The following is a 19,535-nucleotide window of genomic DNA, read 5'->3' on the forward strand; positions in this document are numbered from 1 at the left end:
AGGTATTCAAACCACGACGCAGCGGGAGTGAGAAACTTTGACAGGCATTTTCTCAGAGAGAATGTCACAGAACACCTGAAGCTACTGTAGTCAAACACTGCACTCGAATTCATTAGCACACACTAGCCTTATTTTCTCCTCAGGGAGTTGAGGGTATGTATTGGGAAAAACCATTACGAAATTTACACTGTGCAATGGGATTTTCAACTCTCATGCGTGTGCTCAATGTAAAGAGGTATTATAAATTAGGGTACTGAGAAACCATACCATAGCTCTGAGACAGCTGACTCAGTGTCTCCTACCTGTGAAGGCAATTAAATTCTCGGGAGAATCCTTACAGATATTCAACAGCATCCGTGAATGACCTGACAGCTGTTACAAAAATAACGCTCTTCATGCGAAGCATGCAATATAATCTGCTCTTGATTCCAGTAGTCTGATGTTTGCATGTTTCTAAGATGCTGTAATAGGCACAAAAATACATATTATGCACTGCAGTAATTCTGGGTAAAAGTGAGTCAAAGTAAAAGTGTCTTTTATGATGACATTTTTAAATGGCACATATTTAAAATAGAATATTTAAAGTCCCCCAGTGGTGAAAACCCAGTTTTTAATGTTGTTTATGTGTCAGAAACACAATGGAGGCCGCCTTTGTAATTGTTATGCTTGAAGTTGGCACAACCATTTCTATTTTTTTTTTTTTAAGCAAAGAAGGAAACAGTCACAATATAGAACAAATAAATGGAAAGAAAAAAAAGACACAAGACAGGGGTACGTAACTTACAGAAAAGATTACATATCAAATGAAAATATTAAAAGACTTACATATTTCAATTGTTTTTAAAGCCTTCTTGGTACACGAGTTAGTGATAATCCCAAAGTAATGTACTTGAGAGCGTTTCTAGTTGAAGCAAGTTGAACCAACGCCGAAACAACTTTGAACCAACACCAGTTCCGAACCAGTTCTTTTTTGGTAGAAAATGGGTAGATGAGTTGACTGTACTAAAATGGCCCCACAGTCACCAGATCTCAGCCCAATAGAGCATCTTTGGGATGTGGTGGAACGGGAGCTTCATGCCCTGGATGTGCATCCCACAAATCTCCATCAACTGCAAGATGCTATCCTATCAATATGGGCCAACATTTCTAAAGAATGCTTTCAGCACCTTGTTGAATCAATGCCACGTAGAATTAAGGCAGTTCTGAAGGAGAAAGGGGGTCAAACACAGTATTAGTATGGCGTTCCTCAATCAAATCTCAGTCCTACATTCACTATTACTTAGTAGTAGTGAAGTGTTAATGTGGTAGTCCTCATTTGTCCTATTTTGTTACCTATTAATGCTGGTTTTACCTATTAATGTACTTATTAGACAATGGCAATGTGGAGTACCCTCAAAACATTCCTCAACGCTCTCGAGGCGATTCACTCTCTCACGTAATGCAAAAATATAAAGTTGTTGGATCAGTAATTGGACTAACATGGTCTCACAGATCTAATGTAAACAGTGCGGATTCAGAGCTGAAAATATTATACTGAAATACTATCGCTCTTTCTCTCTTTAAATTTGTATATAAATGTAGGATTAACGACTAGGCCGCCCCACAAGATTCAGTGTTGTCTGCTCACAATCCGTTCCTGCTGTCATTCATAAAATTCCACAAATCCCGTGTGTGTTTGCTTATTAAATATTTTAGTTAATCTGATTATGCTTTCAGTAAGACTGCAGTAAACATTTCCCCAAGTGTAAATCCATTCTGAAAAATACCCCAGATTTCCCCTCAAACGTAAATAAAATCTGCAGATGACTGTGGGTCTGGGCCAGATCTACAGAGCCTGCGAATGCCGTGCACACCGCAGTATTTTAGCATGGCGTGTTACTGAAAAGATGACACGTCTCCACAGCTCCCAGAAATGTCAAATGAGTTCCACAGCTTCCCAATGCCTTAGAAAGATTCCCCACTATAACATCAGATACCTCCATAAAACCTTCCGTACCAAATCTCCACAAAGCCGTTTCCTGGTTCTAATCCTGCATGAATGATATAGGATTTCACACCAAGTTCAGTCTTCACATACTGGTTGCTCAATTCATCCCTTCCGACATCCCTCCCACTCTACATGGAGCGGCGTTGGCTTTTCCTTGAATTAGCGTTGCCTCTAAACTAGCAACACTTTAGAAATCCAAACATCCTGTGGCTAATTCCGACAGGCTTTTCATTCACAAGAGGCACATGCAAATAGTCACACCTACTCTGCAAAGTTTCTCTTTTGTCGAGTCACACGAAGCGAGTGGATTGGGCGCCCACCTCCGCTCTCACGGCTCCCTACTTCACACCTCTCTGCCGGTCCTCCTCGCCCACCTTCTTCATTTCAGCCGACACAATGTGGAGAATATTGCCTCCTACATGCGTTAAGACAGCTGGCCTTGGTTCCTTCACTCGCCAAAGCATGATTAATCACTTGACAAGAGTTGGCCGGAGAGCCAATATAAGTCTCTCCAGACAGATCATTTCTGACCCAAACACACCTGATGATGGACAAACCCTCCCTCATGGTAAAAGACGAATGAGCTGAGGAGGGCTCTAGACTGCCAGGAGTAGAGGAAGAAAAAGCAATGCCACAGCGTGAGCGTCAAATCAAATGAAGTAATGGATCGCCCGAGATATCGGCAACAGACTGTAAACAAGAAGCCTGATAGATGAAGAACTGAACTTTAAAAAGACATTTATACACATGTTTGCCTCCAGCTGACCTGATCTGCTCTGGAGGGGGTCGAAACAAAGATCGATAAACACTAGGCAAATAAACACTATGGAGGGCAGTAAAACGGCAATATTCCTTTTCACACTAAATCACGACTACAGGAGCAGATTATCGATTAATCAAGATGGTTCCGGCGGTTTTGTGCGGCTATGGCTTCGAAACAGTTAGTGCATGATTTATGAGCGAATGCATTTTGACGTTTGCATCATATAATCAGCTCCAAATGTGTGGCTTTTCTACCGTAGTAAACTTGCTCTGTAGCTCACCTGGGAATGTGTTCAAGTCGCGTGAAACAAGACCCAGATAGCAAACTGACATTGAATCAACGTGGAAATATGACATCGAAACAACGTTGATCTGACATTGTTTTGCTCATCGAATTAACGTTGAACCAACGTCAGACGCGTCATTCTTTCAAAACTAACGGAAAATCAACTTTATGAACTTTATGAAATTCAACGTTATGAAAGCAAACCAATTTTCGATTTTCATTTAGCTTTGAAGAATGCCGCGTCTGACGTTGGTTCAACGTTAATTCGATGAGCAAAATCAACGTTGTTTCAATGTCATGAGAGACGTCGTTTCCACGTTGATTCAATGTCAGTTTGCTGTCTGGGGAGTCACCATAAAAGAGCTCAAATACTTGTAAAACAAGCTAAAATGGCATTGTTGCTTCAGAAAATGATATATTCAACATAGTAAAACTTGGGGTGACTCTTTATTTCAATGGTTAGGAATATTAGGTTTTATATGGTGGGAAACACCATTGTTGACCTATTGACACAATTTCAATCTCGTGAAGTAGGCTTAGTGAGGTGAAAAGGCTGTCATGTACAAAGTTACACCATGGAGCTTGGTTGGCTAGACCATGTCTACACTTGGGCCCTGTCCTAGGCCAGTTTCAGGGAGATGTGTGTTCACTCTTTCAGTGGGCTGTACGTTGTAGAAAGTGTTGTTTGTGGTCAACCAATTGGTTCTCATGAACATCTGCCTAATCCTCCAGATAGTTTTCCTCTGCATCGCCATTCAATAGTCTACTTGGCAAATAGGACATTTTACTCTTTATGAGCCATCACTATCACAGTCACTTTCAAGAGAATTCTTTACCCAGTCACCATTTATACTTTTACACAGAATCCAGTTCTAAAAAAAAAAGATACAGCAAGATTTAGAGTTCAGCAAAATGTCACCTCATGCATGATGGATGCAAAGTTTGGCCAAGAGGCAAAGATTCACGACCTTCCCCATCAATGCACATCTCTCTTTAAGAAAAAAACATCCAGAGGAGCACATCACTTAGAGCTCCTCGTCACTCGAAGGTTTTGTTCGCCCTGAAAAAAACGTGCCAGTTTCTTTTAAAAGAAAGACATAAATGGCTGGTTTCTTTCCAACATAAGTGAAAAATAAAAGGTATGAACCATGACGCGTCATGGCTTGCATAGTGCTTTTAAGAAACCAATATATTTGCAATTCCCGAAAACAGAAGCTCTATTATAAAACCCAGTGAGCTGCCGGCAGCATTTCAAGGAATTATAGATTCGCTCCCATTACTAAGACCTGTCGAAATGAGAGGCTTGGTTTTGTCAAGGCAGTATAGCAGGTATCCTTCACAGAAAGGATAATACCAAAAGCCACTGGAACAAGCTCGTTGGAAAACAATGGAAAACTATACATGCCGTTCAATACCGCAAAGCATTGAATAATATAGTTTTGTTGTTAAAATTCACGGTTCGGATCATTTGCTTTTTTTTTTTTTAGCCACGAATCGGATCATTTTTCGGGTTGGTGTAACATTGCTCGAAAAAACTGACACGCGTCCATTTTCTTTGACATAAACAAGAGAATACTTGCCAAGACAAGTATTTTGACATAATTTAGAGTTTATGTGTACGTTCAAGGGCAAGGTAACGCGAAAGAGGAATCCATTCAGTGTTCGAGCGGTGTCTGAAATGCGCCTCTCTCTCTCTTTCTCTCTCTCTGCGTACACTTCGGGTGTGTGCGCGGCTGTGCGACTCTTTTTCCGCGTTTAAAGTTGTTTGAACGTGTAAATTGGCACGACAAAACACGGCCAAATTATAAACTTTCACTCTTTGATGATTCAATTTAGCAGTTAATCCGCGAATCACATGCGTGCCGAACCGCGGGGCCTGATCCGTATAACACAGTCTCATCCCAAATCGTCATATAACTGACGTTTTGGGACGTATTTTGACCATACGTCAATATCCGCCTTTTTAGGGCCCCCTTAAACGTCGGTAGATGGCGATCCCGGGCCGTCATACAACTGACGCTTTACCTTTAACGTCAGTTAGGTGACGGGTTAGGTTTAGGGTTAAGTTTAGGTATGGGGTAGAGTTAGGATCCCATAACCTCATCTACCGACGTTTAAGGGGGCCCTAAAAAGGCGAATATTGACGTATGGTCAAAAGACGTCCCAAAACGTCAGTTATATGACGATTTGGGATGAGACCGGGTTGATCCGTACGGATGAACTGCAATCCCTTTCACCCCTACTCATTAAGGGGATACTCCACTTTTTTTGGAAATAGGCTCATTTTACCACTCCCCCAGAGTTAAACAGTCGAGTTTTACCGTTTTCAAATCCATTCAGCCGATCTTTTGATATTTAGAAGAATATCAGTAACCAGACAGTTTCTGGTCTCATTGACTTCCATAGTATATATTTTTCCTACTATGGAAGTCAATGAGACCAGAAACTGTCTGGTTACTGATATTCTTCTAAATATCAAAAAAAAAAATCAGCTGAATGGATCTGAAAACGCCACCACCATCATTTTTCATATTAAATATCTAAATAATAAAACGTAATTATTGCCTTCTTAGGTAGCAGCATACGGAAATGAAACATTTGATTGGTTACTGAGCATTTGGTTTTGGTAGCTCTACATTTGGCACTCCAAAATGTGTTCCTCCTAAGTGCCCTAGAGACTTGACTAATGGTTAATTCCCATAGGCTAGAGTTTGAAATTAGCATGTTGCTATGCTAAAGGGATACACTTTTTTTTGGAAATAGGCTCATTTTACCACTCCCCCAGAGTTAAACAGTTGAGTTTTACCGTTTTCAGATCCATTCAGCTGATTTTTTTTGATATTTAGAAGAATATCAGTAACCAGACAGTTTCTGGTCTCATTGACTTCCATAGTAGGAAACATATATACTATGGAAGTCAATGAGACCAGAAACTGTCTGGTTACTGATATTCTTCTAAATATCAGATGATCAGCTGAATGGATTTGAAAACGGTAAAACTCGACTGTTTAACTCTGGGGGAGTGGTAAAATGAGCCTATCTCCAAAAAAAGTGGAGTATCCCTTTAACATAGCAACATGCTAATTTCAAACTCTAGCCTATGGGAATTAACCATTAGTCAAGTCTCTAGGGCACTAAGGAGGAACACATTTTTGAGTGCCAAATGTAGAGCTACCAAAACCAAATGCTCAGTAACCAATCAAATGTTTCATTTCCGTATGCTGCTACCTAAGAAGGCAATAATTACGTTTTATTATTTATATATTTAATATGAAAAATGGTGGTGTAATATTTTCTTGGCACACTTTTGGCCCCTTAGTGCAAATTGGGCATCGTTTAAATGCCACGGCCTACCTGAGCATTGCTTCTGACCATGTCCATCCCTTTACGGCCACCATGTCCCCATCCTCTGCAGTTATTCAATCACTGTCATTGTGAACAGGACAGTTCTAATTGTTCCTGTGACTAGTATTTTGTCTTTGAGCAAGATATCCTAGAACAGGGGTTCTCAACTCCAGTCCTCGCGACCCACTGCTCTGCATACTGTGTATGTCTCCCTTACTTAACACACCTGATTCAGATCCTCAGCTCGTTAAGATAGACTCTACGGCTATCCTAACGAGCTGAGGATCTGAATCAGGTGTGTTAAATAAGGGAGACATACACAATATGCAGAGCAGTGGGTTGAGAACCCCGAAGACTTCCCCCTAAAGACTGCTACGAATAAAAGCATCTGCAAACTGTCTACTTAATAAAAGCGTACTGTTGTTTTGTGTATCATCCATACTGATTTGACACTCAGATGTATATGCATAGCATAATGACTAGCTGGAGCTCAAAAAGAAGTTGGTGGCTTGTGTGATCGATAGACAGTTTCTTGCGACACGGTCTGTCACACTTGTTGACAAATCTCTCAATTGTGGAAAACTAGGCCAGGAATAACCCAAATGTCACAGCACTCAAACGACACTTTGACAGCAACCATCATCCTGCAGATCAATCCCTCAACCCCAGAGGTCAGGTTTGGATAAAGAGACTGTGGTTTTTACTGAGGTTTCTGTGTAATTTATTTCCCCCACGAGGCCAAAAGGCATAAGCACTGGAACCGGCAGGCCCTGGAGGTAAATCAAAACTGCCTGAGGAACACCAGAGACTCCCGGGAATGCTGGAGTGCAAAGTTTCTAACAACCTTGATGATTGTGTTGTCTTCGTTCAAACTTTTGAAAAGACATTTGATTGCACTTGGGAAAAGAGAACTCCACGCCCTCGTCGTTCGCTTCTGGGCAGCCACCGCATTACCAGGCCAAACATTTGCAGAATTTATTTCAGCCTTTGGGCATTTAATTTTTTTAAACTCGTCCTATAAATTTATTTCAGAGTATGTTTTTTTCCCCCCCACCCTCATTTGATTAGAACAACTGTAATTTCTTTCCGTGTTTTTCATAATTTAATCGGGTGTCTGTCTCTCTGAGCACACAGACTTCGTTTCACAGAAAGATGGCTTCTGAATCTCTCCCCTCATCGCACTCGCATGAATAAAACATTTGTCACAATTTTAATCCTATCGCCTCATTTCCAAAATTTGTCATAATGCACAAAACTTTATAGATAAGTACAGTAATTCTCAGAAAACAGTCCCCGGGAATTGACAGATCTGAAGGTTTTCAGCATTTTTAAGTTAACTATTCCTTTAATATTTAATTAGAGTGAGAAGAAGAAAAATCAAGTGATAAGAATTGATCTTTTAAAGGCGATATTTGAAAACATTTTTGTACAAAACTACCAACTGAAAATAATAATGTGATGTAATGACATCTGCTAGTCACAGTAAGACTGCTTTTATCAATTTTGCATGTGTGTGTGGGTTGGCACAAAACATGGTGTGAAAGCTTTTCTATATTCTATATATCAAGTTCTATATTCTATATATTATTTATATATGAAGAGTTCAGATGCAAAAGCCTCTACATGCCATTTGAAATTTTCTTCTTTAATGATGATTTTTATCAAACTTAATTTCACTGAACTTAAATATACAAGCTTGATAAAAATGATCATTTGAGAAGAAAATTTCAAATGGCTTTTGCATCTGAACTCTTCATATTATTCTATATTTCAAGAAGCTTTATGGTTAGGGTTCATATTTGTTGTCCACTAATCTGAATATTTAGATGGTGGTTCAAACTTTGCACCTGAGGTGGAGAAATACAATTTCTTACTTCAGGAATAGCCATTTAAAATACAATTATATATATACTTTTTTTTTAAACCCTGACACATTCAGGCACAAATTGCACCATTTCCAGCACTTTCGCTGTTGCATTTCCCTCTTTAAAAGAAATGCATCTCGAGCACGAAACATATATTTGCCAGGGGATTTTGCTACAGCTCTTGAGGAAATCATGTGACATTTCATTTCACATCACAGCTGAACATGCAACATTTTACTCTGAATGCTAAGAAGGTTTCACAGCATCTGATCGGAAACCATTTGCAGTAATAGACAGCTGTCAGTGATGTGGAAAATCTATGCACCAATACCTGAGGAATAAAGAGCAGAGGACTGAATGGTTCATTTCTGAATTTGATTTCTTGATCCTTTTTCTTGCGTCACGTACACATGATGTTTTTAATTAGACTCCCGTGACAGCGAACAAATGCATACTGTTTGCTGCAGATACGAGTTTTATCATTATGCACAACCATACCGATGATGTTCATTGAAATGTAAATCGCCCGATGTGGATTCGAGTCAGAAAGAACCGCAAATGTTAATGGAAAGCAATCAAACATTCCTGTTGCCTTGAGAGCTCTGGACACTTCCAAAACAACCCGGTCTCATCCCAAGACGTCATATAACTGACGTTTCGGGACGTCTTTTGACCATACGTCAATATTCGCCTTTTTAGGGCCCCCTTAAACGTCGGTAGATGAGGTTATGGGATCCTAACTCTACCCCAGACCTAAACCTAACCCGTCACCTAACTGACGTTAAAGGTAAAGCGTCAGTTGTATGACAGCCCGGGATCGCCATCTACCGACGTTTAAGGGGGCCCTAAAAAGGCGGATATTGACGTATGGTCAAAATACGTCCCAAAACGTCAGTTATATGACTTTTTGGGATGAGACTGTGTTATCCAAAACAGCCATAATGTACTGCTTTAAAATCATATCTATAGACCGCAAAATAATAATACAAATAATAAAACCAACCAGAAAGCCAAGTGCTGGTGTTTTATTTCCATATTTTTCATAGCTCCAGTATTATTTCAAATCTTTTCTAAATCACATTTGGCAACTGCACCGCCGGCTTACCGAGGGCAAAGGTCCACGGACTTTAAAAGAGAGGTGACCATTGTTAATATTTAATGCATCTGGAAACAGTAATTAAGTTTCCCCCACAAGAAAAGGAATTTGACATGCTCTGGAGAGCCAGTGAGTAATTATATTTGTAAAGAGCAGTGATATAAGATACTCCCCCTTGACTAGGAGTCATTACACGCCATTAAAGGGTCCCGGCAAGCCGGCCTTATCCACACACACACCAGTCGATGCTCAACGAGACAGGGTTTCTATAAACAAATTGTCTCTGTGTCTGATCAAATCTGAGTGCCACAATATTCACATAACCCATCAGTCACGAAGAGCCAGACGCAGCATCCGAAGGAACGACTCGCCGGTGATCTGGCATTGGTAATTAAATATTAAACCAGTAATGAGTTCTCAGCCATCCACATGGTGTAGAGTTCACATGTGAAAGTCTCCAAATAGGGCCCCTGGAGAGACAGGGTCCACACTTAGTGGCAATAATTATCACATCCACGGGACAGGTGGAAACGCTGCAGTGAGATGATAAAACTCCAGCGAGACTGATTAAATAAAGACTGTACAGTGAGCTTAGTGTGTTGCGAATGTATTCACACACATCTATTTTCATTCTAAACTGCTTTTATGTGATGCAGGCATGAATACATGAATTTTACATCAAACTCCTGTAACCTACATACAGCCATGTTCACAGTCAGAATAGCCACAAGCTGAATGTGGAATCTTTTACATGCCGTATAATTCTCTCTTCTTACCTTTAAGCTGCATAATTAAAAGTAGGCTCTTTTTCATATTAATATCCTATTTTTTATTTATTTTTCTTCCCTGGAATTGTTCGGTCTGCTCTGAATTTCAATTGCATCTGCGGCAGCCATCACTATGCAAATGTGTTTCAATAAAGGGAAAATGCAAAGTTCACAGAGCTGTCATCATTCCTCGCACAACCCGTAGAGATCGCACCATTAGCAAAACATCGTTTGTAAAATATACGCCGAATGCGACCTCCGAGTAATTGTTATGTTTCACACCACCACGCCTTGCTTTAGTAGGAAATACTCCTTAGCAAACTTTTAGTCATGATGGATGGTGTCGACTTGTGATGTTCACGGTTTCTTTTTTAGTTTTCAGTGAATCTGGCGTGACAGCAACTAAAGGCTGCAAAGAATCGAAAATATGGATAGATGGAATATCTGAAAAACCTCTGTTTGTAGTCAACATTTCTCATCAAAAGTGAGGGAAAAATTGAAAGAAAAAAGCTGGTTGCAAGAGTATTCAATTTTTACCATAAATCTGCCCTTTTTGGTAGGTTTTCTCTATTTTTACATTTGGGCATATAAACTATAGACTCTAAAAATGGTGGGTTGTTTTAACCCAACTTTGGGTCAAATATGTACAAACCCAAATGTTGGGTTAAAAATGTAATAAAAAAATGTAACCCAATGGCTGGGTTTGTACATATTTGACCCAAAGTTGGGTTAAAACAACCCAGCAATGTTTCGAGTGAATGTAATGGAGATGGAACACTATGTGTTTGGTGTCTATGGACTCAGAAGACCCTAAGCTAACATAAGCATGCATGTAGTGTGTTTATAAAGGAAGTATGAGTGAAAAATTTCCAATACACTAGAGAATTTCAAAAACGGAAATTCGATTTTTGTCATTTATTTCTGAAAATCAAACATCACACATCAATAGTGAGCAGTTTTTGAACAATAAATATATTTGTCAACGCCTTTGCTTGACAGACATGTGTAATTGGTAAGTAAAATGTGTAAAGAATAATGAAAAATCTAACTTCATTTACAAAATAGTCCCAGGCGTTTTTCTTAGGAATGCTTAAGCAATGCTTTCTCGTCACTCTCCAGTAACGTTAATTGTTCCAGAGACTGTTCCACCATAAATCGTTCACTGCTTGCCACCATAAAAGTGCTAAAATAATAAATAATGCTAAAATTGTATGTGTATATAAGTTCTAATTCTTCTTTCTCTCTCTCATACAAATCTCAGCACGCTCTTGCTCCGTAAAGCCCTGTTTTTACTCAACGTGTCCGTTGGCTTTCTGTCGTCTCCTCCTCCCCTCGACGCTGTTTGCGTCATATCCCTTACTATAGTACCACGCCTTGCAAGGCTACAGAGTCCTTAGACTTTCTAGAATACGTCATGGTAACCTTCCGTTGATTGGGTAAGAAAAATATTTCTCCATCTGCAATTTTTCCATTGGTTGTTGCTCGTGAATCTGCCAAACTACATCAATTTCATTGGCCTTTGACGGTGTGTATACAAGCCGAGTAAGTTATCACTGTTTTCTGCGGAATCTGAAGAAGACGGCAAAATACCGTATATAATATAGGTTTTAAGCAACGCATTCTCATCCTTTAACGTCATATAGAACGCTATATGACAAAACGGCGCTATACTACGCACATGGCACCCGTTATCGTTAATATAACACGTGCTGTGAGGGCTAAGTTTAAGTCATATTCAGGCTAAAGGATTTATAACGTCTTGGGTTCGCGTGTTATATTAACGATAAAGGGTGCCATGTGCGTAGTATAGCGCCGTTTTTGCATATAGCGTTCTATATGACGTTAAAGGATCAGAACGGGCTGGTTTTAAGATAAGTACACATTTGTAAAATTATGTCATTTTAGGCGGTACCACCTAATCCGTCCCCAGAAGTTTAAAGCAAGTCGTACAATACAATTTTCAGTGGTAAAACTACTAATAACTGTTCTGTTAATAACCCTCTGTCGATCCGACGGTCCGTGGGCGGGGGTACAGAAATATGGAAGTACAATCTGTAGTTTTCCCCAAAGCCCGGGAGCGTTTTGTCCTCCGGCGGACGTTTGCTGAATTTCTCAATCCAGGTAACATGTGGAATGAGTAAACATTGTTCATTTACATATACTATCGACATTGTAACAATACAAAAATCGACGAAGTTGCACTTTAACAGATGTGTTCTTGTCTCCAAAAAGTTGTAGGTTCAAATCCAGCAAGGAGTCAGCCATGAACTATTTGAAGTATGAAGTATCAACGCATTCTCATCCTTTAGCGTCATATAAAACGCTATATGACAAAACGGCGCTATACTACGCACATGGCACCCGTTATCGTTAATATAACATGCGCTGTGATGGGTAGGTTTAGGTGTGGGGTAGAGTAGGGTAGTCTCATATTACGCTAAAGGATTTATGACGCCTTGGGTTCGCGTGTTATATTAACGATAAAGGGTGCCATGTGCGTAGTATAGCGCCGTTTTGTCATATAGCGTTCTATGTGACGCTAAAGGATGAGAACGGGCTGGAAGTACTTGATTGCTGGTTTAATATGTGCTTATAAATAAAATAATCTGTTAAACAACCGCTTACAGTACAAAAGACTCTTGTTTTTGGGATGTATTTTGGATTCAGAATCAGCTTTGAAAAGTTCACTCTTCATTGTGCTTATGTCTCAAATATAAAAGCATATCTGGACGACTGGACATTTTTTCTGTGCAGATTTTAACAAGTAATAATAATAATATCGCAAACATTTATATAGCGCTTTTCTCAATCAACTCAACACTGTGCAAGCCAAAAAATAAATAAATAAAAATTCATTAAATCAACAGAATCTCTTGTTTCAGTGTTTTGCATTTACTGATACAGCATTCAGCATATTATTCAAGTAAACGTAAAAATAGCAGATTTAATAATTAAACCCAGACATTAGCAAACTTTTATTATTTTTCCAATATGGCTGCTCCCGGACAGTTATATAACAACGAAAAGTGCTTACCCAGGACGCCGACTCGAAAGTTGAGCGTAATAACGATGACGTTCCCGTAACTGGCCAGCACGCTTCCGTCGATCATGTTCCCGGTGCCCTCCATGTACGATCCGCCGTGAATGTACACCATCACAGGTTTGGCTCCAGTATCTCGTATGTCTGCAAGAGTGGCCACCATTAAACTCTCACTCCCCCACTGGCCCGATTCAACACAGCAATGCGTCTCACAGTCCTCCCAGATACCAGCGACCGGCTCGATTACAGTCTGAGATGCAGCTCGTATCAGCCGAGTCATTTGTCTCTCGTAATGAACGGTATGCGCAAAACAGATATGAACAGATGAAGCCATATGGAAGGTCAGAACCTAACTGGCTATTGCAGGCGGCTCTAACACGCTTTAGTGGCCTAAATGATGAGCTCATCGCAAATGTAATGGCCTTGTTAGACTTCACTGCTGTGGCACACAGACACTAAATGGTTTAAAACGGGCGGCAATTGAGGGAGGGGGTATTAGTTCAGCCAAAAATGAATATGATTGTTTTGATCACATATTATAGTTTTGCTTCTGTGAAATGCGTAATCATCTTAGGCAAAAGTGAATGCCACTGCCAAGCTCCAAAAGCACCACAAAAGTAGTCCATACATGCATACTGTAAGCGCTATACTGCGAGTGTTCGGAGGCCAGAACCATATTTATGTTATTCCCTGAAAATCAGTTACAATTTCGGTGCAATTGGACATCATGACAGGTTTGGTTCTCTTATAACGTGACCTCTAAGTCTTCTAAACTAAATGAAAGGACAACTCCGGCGCAAAATGAACCTTTAGTCTAATTACACGTTGTTACCTAGTCAACCGTTATCTGAGATTTGTTTTCATGATTGCCGAATGTAAATAGGTTTATCTCTAAAAACAGTTTAGCCTATAACGCTAGTATAATGCTAGTCTATAGGGCATAGAGTAAAGACAAATAAAAATCACTTGTTATTACCACTAAAAAGGCTCAAAATAGCCTCACACTAACACGACAGCATAATAAGGGTCCCTACATTCAAACCGAAGCATTGAGAACTTTGTCAGTGTCCATACAGTTTAATAAGCAGATATTTTATACACACAGTCAACTTCGCGAATACAGGAAGAAGCCATCTTGGAAAAATAGTCTCTACGAGTCGATCTACGAACGCCGATCCAAGTGCGCTGGTGAGATGTGAATAAGGTGATAAGGTGAGCGCGAACAGTAGGCTACGTGTACATATTGAAGGGAAGTAAACGGTTTGTGTTTGTGTTTCTTTTGGAAACAACGGACCATATGAGATTCTGCACAGTTCAGCCCACTTGGATCGGCGCTCGTACATCGACTGGTAGAGACTATTTTTCAAAGATGGCTTCTTCCTGTATTCGTGAAGTTGACTGTGTGTATAAAATATCTTCTTATTAAACTGTATGGACACTGACAAAGTTCTCAATGCTTCGGTTTGAATGTAGGGACCCTTGTTATGCTGTCGTGTTAGTGTGGGGCTATTTTGAGCCTTGTTAGTGGTAATAACATGCGATTTTTATTTGTCATTACTCTATGCCCCATATACTAGCATTATACTAGCGTTATAGGCTAAACTGTTTTTAGAGATAAAACTATTTACATTCGGTAATCATGAAAACAAATCTCAGATAACGGTTGACTAGGTAGCAATGTGTAATTAGACCAAAGGTTCATTTTGCGCCAGAGTTGTCCTTTAACATGGCTGTATAACTTCAGAAGGCATTGAATATAGTACATAAGTTGTATGAGTTCATTTTTGAGGCTTGACAGTACACTGTAAAAATGGTCTTAATTATCTCATGGTAAAAAAAAAAAATTTGAAATATTTTAGGTTTTATGATTTTTAACTAAAGTGCTTTACCGTAAAAAAATATGTTAGAAATACATTACGACATTAAACTTAAATTCAATTTAAAGTGCTGGTTGCCAGTACTTAACCATGTATTACAAACCAATTTGTCACATCTGTGTACAAAAGTCGTTATTGAGAATTAATAGACGCTTATCAACAGGTTTAAAAATAATAAAGTTTGATGTATACAGTATAACAACATTCACTTTTGTTATATGGAAAACAGCCCAGATAGCAAACTGACATTGAATCAACGGAAATATGACATCGAAACAACGTTGATCTGACATTGTTTTGCTCATCGAATTAACGTTGAACCAACGTCAGACGCGTCATTCTTTCAAAACTAACGGAAAATCAACTTGAAATCAACGCGTTGTTTCAACGTTATGAAAGCAAACCAATTTTCGATTTCATTTAGCTTTGAAGAATGCCGCGTCTGACGTTGGTTCAACGTTAATTCGATGAGCAAAATCAACGTTGTTTCAATGTCATGAGAGACGTCGTTTCCACGTTGATTCAATGTCAGTTTGCTATCTGGGAGAAGCTCGGGCGATCTATCGCGACGTCTCCTTTTGTGTTTCCCTAAAGAAAGTCTAATACAGGGTTACAAGAGGAATAATCAAAATATTTTTTTGTTCAATTTTAGCCACAATGTTTCTTATTTCTTTAATATCAATCATTTTCAGTTCGAATTGGTTTTAATGACATAATATAAAAGAGAACACAAGCAGAGAAAATGATCTCTCTGTCGAGATGAAAGAGACACAAGCCTGCTGGGCAGAGGCTCAAAATGCTGTATTGTATTGAAGGTTGCCATGGATACAGCAGATCAAAATTCAGAATCTTTGAGAAAGCTTAATCGCAAACCCCACTCCAGTGCTTTTGCCCCCGTTCGCATTCAAGCCCTCCTGTTAAATATGCACTTATTTGCATGTATGTGGTCACAGCAAATTACCGACAAAAAAAACAATGTTATTTGCAATAACTGTGCCACGCATTCACACGTTACACGCCTGATCTGATGGAACAAGCCAGAACTGATTTGTATAGGATTTTTCCCATTTCAGATCTGCCAGCTGAAACATTTACGGTTACGTTTTAAAGATTTATCTGGTATCTGAGAGAAGTATGATAAGACACTGCTTTGAAATGACAATTCTCTGTTGACACTTATCGTACGAAAGAAAGACAATGTATGGAGTGGGAAAAAGAGGGCGAGAGAGAAACAAATGCACAAGATTTCCTGCACAAGGGATGCACAGGATGAGATATAGAATGATCAATTCGAAAAAAAAACAATACATAGATACAGTAAGTCATGTCAGTGTTATCAGTAACCTCTTTTGTTGATTCACATCATGTTGGTATCAAACATAATACTCTGCTAACTGATCTCTTCTCTAGCAAATGCTCAAATACATTGTCAACATCAAAATCAAGCTACTCCTGAGGAAAAAGAGGAGACATATTGATTAAAATGCATTGTAAAGACATTTCATAAAATAAAAACAGAACATAAATGACCTTAAGCAAGAGGGGTGGAACTATGGGACATTAAACTGAAATGTCAACTTCATGGATGCACAATAATGGTTGATATGTTCTTTGACATGAAAACATGACTCATTTGCTTCACAGACTCACACTTCATCGTCACATGCGTCCCTTTTCCTTTATATAACCTCCGTCAAACATCTCCGAGCGAACTAAAGAAGGTGAAGACCCCTGCTTCCTTAAAAATGAAACAACACTTAACACCCCCCGAGTTGAAGGACCTTCTTCACAAAGTCTTCCGCATCTCCATCAGGGTTGTGATTAGGGTGTTAAAAGGCGGTGGATGTCAGAGCTGTAGAGCTCAGGAGGAGGAGGACGCGTCAAGCTATCTGTGAACCTCTCAAAATTCTCCACGGGCCACCTCTCAACGGCCTGTCACTCTGGAGGAACTGGACAGCGTGAGCACTGATAAGTGGCCCGGACTCGCTCTGACGCTGTAAAACACGGAAACTGTCAAACGTTCACATTGTGAGCATTGTATGAGCTCCCGAGCCGAGGTTTCGACTTTAGACCCCACCGCTGAGCTCATCACGGATAACAGAAATGCTGGAGATCGACATTTCCAGGTCAAACTGAATATTTCTGAAGCTATTGTGGATGGAAAAAAAAGTGAGCATGGCTTGGAAAATAGATAATACACATGCAGTAGCTACAACTATATATAGATACAGTATGTGTGTGTGTGTAACTCGAAATATATACACTACATTTGAAGGAGTAGTTCACTTTAAAAAAAAAAAAACTTTCATAATTTCCTCGCCCCCATGTCATCCAAGATGTCCATGTCATTCTCTCTTCAGTCGAAAAGAAATGAAGGTTTTTGATGAAAACATTCCAGGATTTTTCTTCATATAATGCACTTCAATGGGAACCAAATGGTTCAAGGTCCAAAAGACAGTTTCAGTGCAAACTGTTCAAAGGGCTTTAAACGATTCCAGACGATAAATAAGGGTCTTATCAAGTGAAACGATCGCTCATTTAATAAATAAATAACAAAGTTTAAGTTTTATAAGCTCAAATGGCCGCCTTGCTCTGTTCTGTGATGCGCGTTCGTGACTCTCCTGTTCAAACTCGTTCATCAAAATGAACAAATCTTTTTTCGTGTCATTTGGTTCATTCAACGAATGAAATGAACGAGTTGACTCAGGAAAAGATTCGTTCATTTCGATGAACAAGTTCAAATAGGAGAGTCAGGAACGCGCATCACACCCTAACCCTAACCCTACCAGAGCAAGGCGACCATTTGAGCTTATAAAATGTTTTTATTTATTTATTTTTTTTAAATGAGCGATCGTTTCGCTTGATAAGACCATTATTCCTTGTCTGGAATCATTTAAAGCCCTTTGAACAGTTTATAGTTTGCACTGAAACTGTCTTTTGGACCTTGAACCATTTGGTTCCCATTGAAGTCCATTATATGGAGAAAAATCCTGGCATGTTTTCATCAGATTTAAATTATCAGCAATTTTTTTTTTTAAAAGTGAACAACTCCTTTACTTGCTGTGACGTTAAAATCATGTTGCATTGTGGTCTATGGATCTGCCTGAAGTGTATACGTTGAGTAGACTCGTCCGAATAAATTTCCCTCATTCGTGCACTTGACTAAGTTGAACGCACTTCAAAATGGCGGCGGGGATTCCCTTAAGGGAAGAGTTAAACACAGCCAGAGACGTACTACATCCTGAATGCTGGCAATGTGATGTGACCTACGACCTCAGACACCCTGCTTCACCGGCAAAATGTAATTCGGGTACTATGTTATAAATACTGCATACTACTCATTTCACACAGTGCTTTGCTCATATACTGTATTGTAAGAGAGTAGGCATAATGGGATGTTGGGTTACGGCTTTCCGGCAGTATTAGCACCAAGTTTTAATGACACATATGGGCCTAATTGAATTGCAAAAGGTGTGCATGTGGCAATTTGTAGACATAGACTTCAACGGCTCAACCTTAATCCAGATGGGGACGAGTGACCTTTGAGGAGGGTGAGTTCTTCAGGCTGGGCTGTGGTGTATGTGCATTTAATATAATGGTCCTAACACTGAGACAGGAGGTTTGATGTGCTCTTTGAAGCCTAGCTTCTAGCAGTGAATGAGGAGGAGGGAGAGAGAGAGAGAGAGAGAGAGAGAGAGAGAGAGAGAGAGAGAGAGAGAGAGAGAGAGAGGTTGACAGTTTCTTCTGAATCCCAATGCACCACCAAGCAGACTCCACATCACACGCTTGACGCTACTAACCAATAGCACTACTGCATACACTCACACCCCTCATGATGAAAAACTTGAATTTCGAGGCTGATGCAAAGGAAAATGGACTTTACATACTGTATGTGAGTGCCTTTGTCCATGCAAAACCCACCACCACTCAGCTAGGGTGTCTATGAGGTTCAAATGGACTGCATTTGTATAGAACTTTCACAGACCTACTGGCCACCAAAGTGCTTTACATTTTGCCTCACATTCACCCACTCACACACCGACGGCGGTGTGAGCCATGCAAGGCGCCGTCCAGCTCGTCGGGAGCAGCTGGGGTTAGGTGTCTTGCTCATGGACACCTCGACACTTGGTCAAGTGGAACCGGGGATTGAACCACCAACCTTCCGGTTTGTAGACAACCAGCGCAGTCTCATCCCAAGATGTCATATAACTGACGTCTTGGGACGTCTTTTGACCATACGTCAACATCCGCCGTTTTAGGGTACCCTTAAACGTCGGTTAGATGACGTTATCAGATCCTAACCCTACCCCAGACCTAAACCTACCCCGTCACCTAACTGACGTTAAAGGTAAAGCGTCAGTTGTATGACGTCCCGGGATCGCCATGTAACTAACGTTAAAGGGTACCCTAAAACGGCGGATGTTGACGTATGGTCAAAAGACATCCCAAGACGTCAGTTATATTATAGACTGTGTTAAGACAACCTACATGAACCACTGAGCCACTGCTG

At 40.0% G+C, this 19,535-nt stretch overlaps 1 protein-coding gene across 6 annotated transcripts in view; it reads right to left on the reverse strand.

The window, feature by feature from the left end:
- The window catches only part of nlgn3a (neuroligin 3a), a 278,376-nt gene that overhangs the window by 140,491 nt on the left and 118,350 nt on the right, over positions 1 to 19,535 (reverse strand). For all 6 annotated transcript variants that reach the window (XM_089134683.1, XM_039694166.2, XM_039694169.2 and 3 more), the window contains one exon: positions 13,143 to 13,292. In XM_089134683.1, the coding sequence (XP_088990809.1) occupies positions 13,143 to 13,292 (150 nt within the window). The remainder of the gene's footprint in view (positions 1 to 13,142; positions 13,293 to 19,535) is intronic.

The sequence above is a fragment of the Pimephales promelas genome, chromosome 9, assembly GCF_988280905.1.
Source record: "Pimephales promelas chromosome 9, fPimPro1.hap1.1, whole genome shotgun sequence".
Lineage (NCBI taxonomy): Eukaryota > Metazoa > Chordata > Actinopteri > Cypriniformes > Leuciscidae > Pimephales > Pimephales promelas.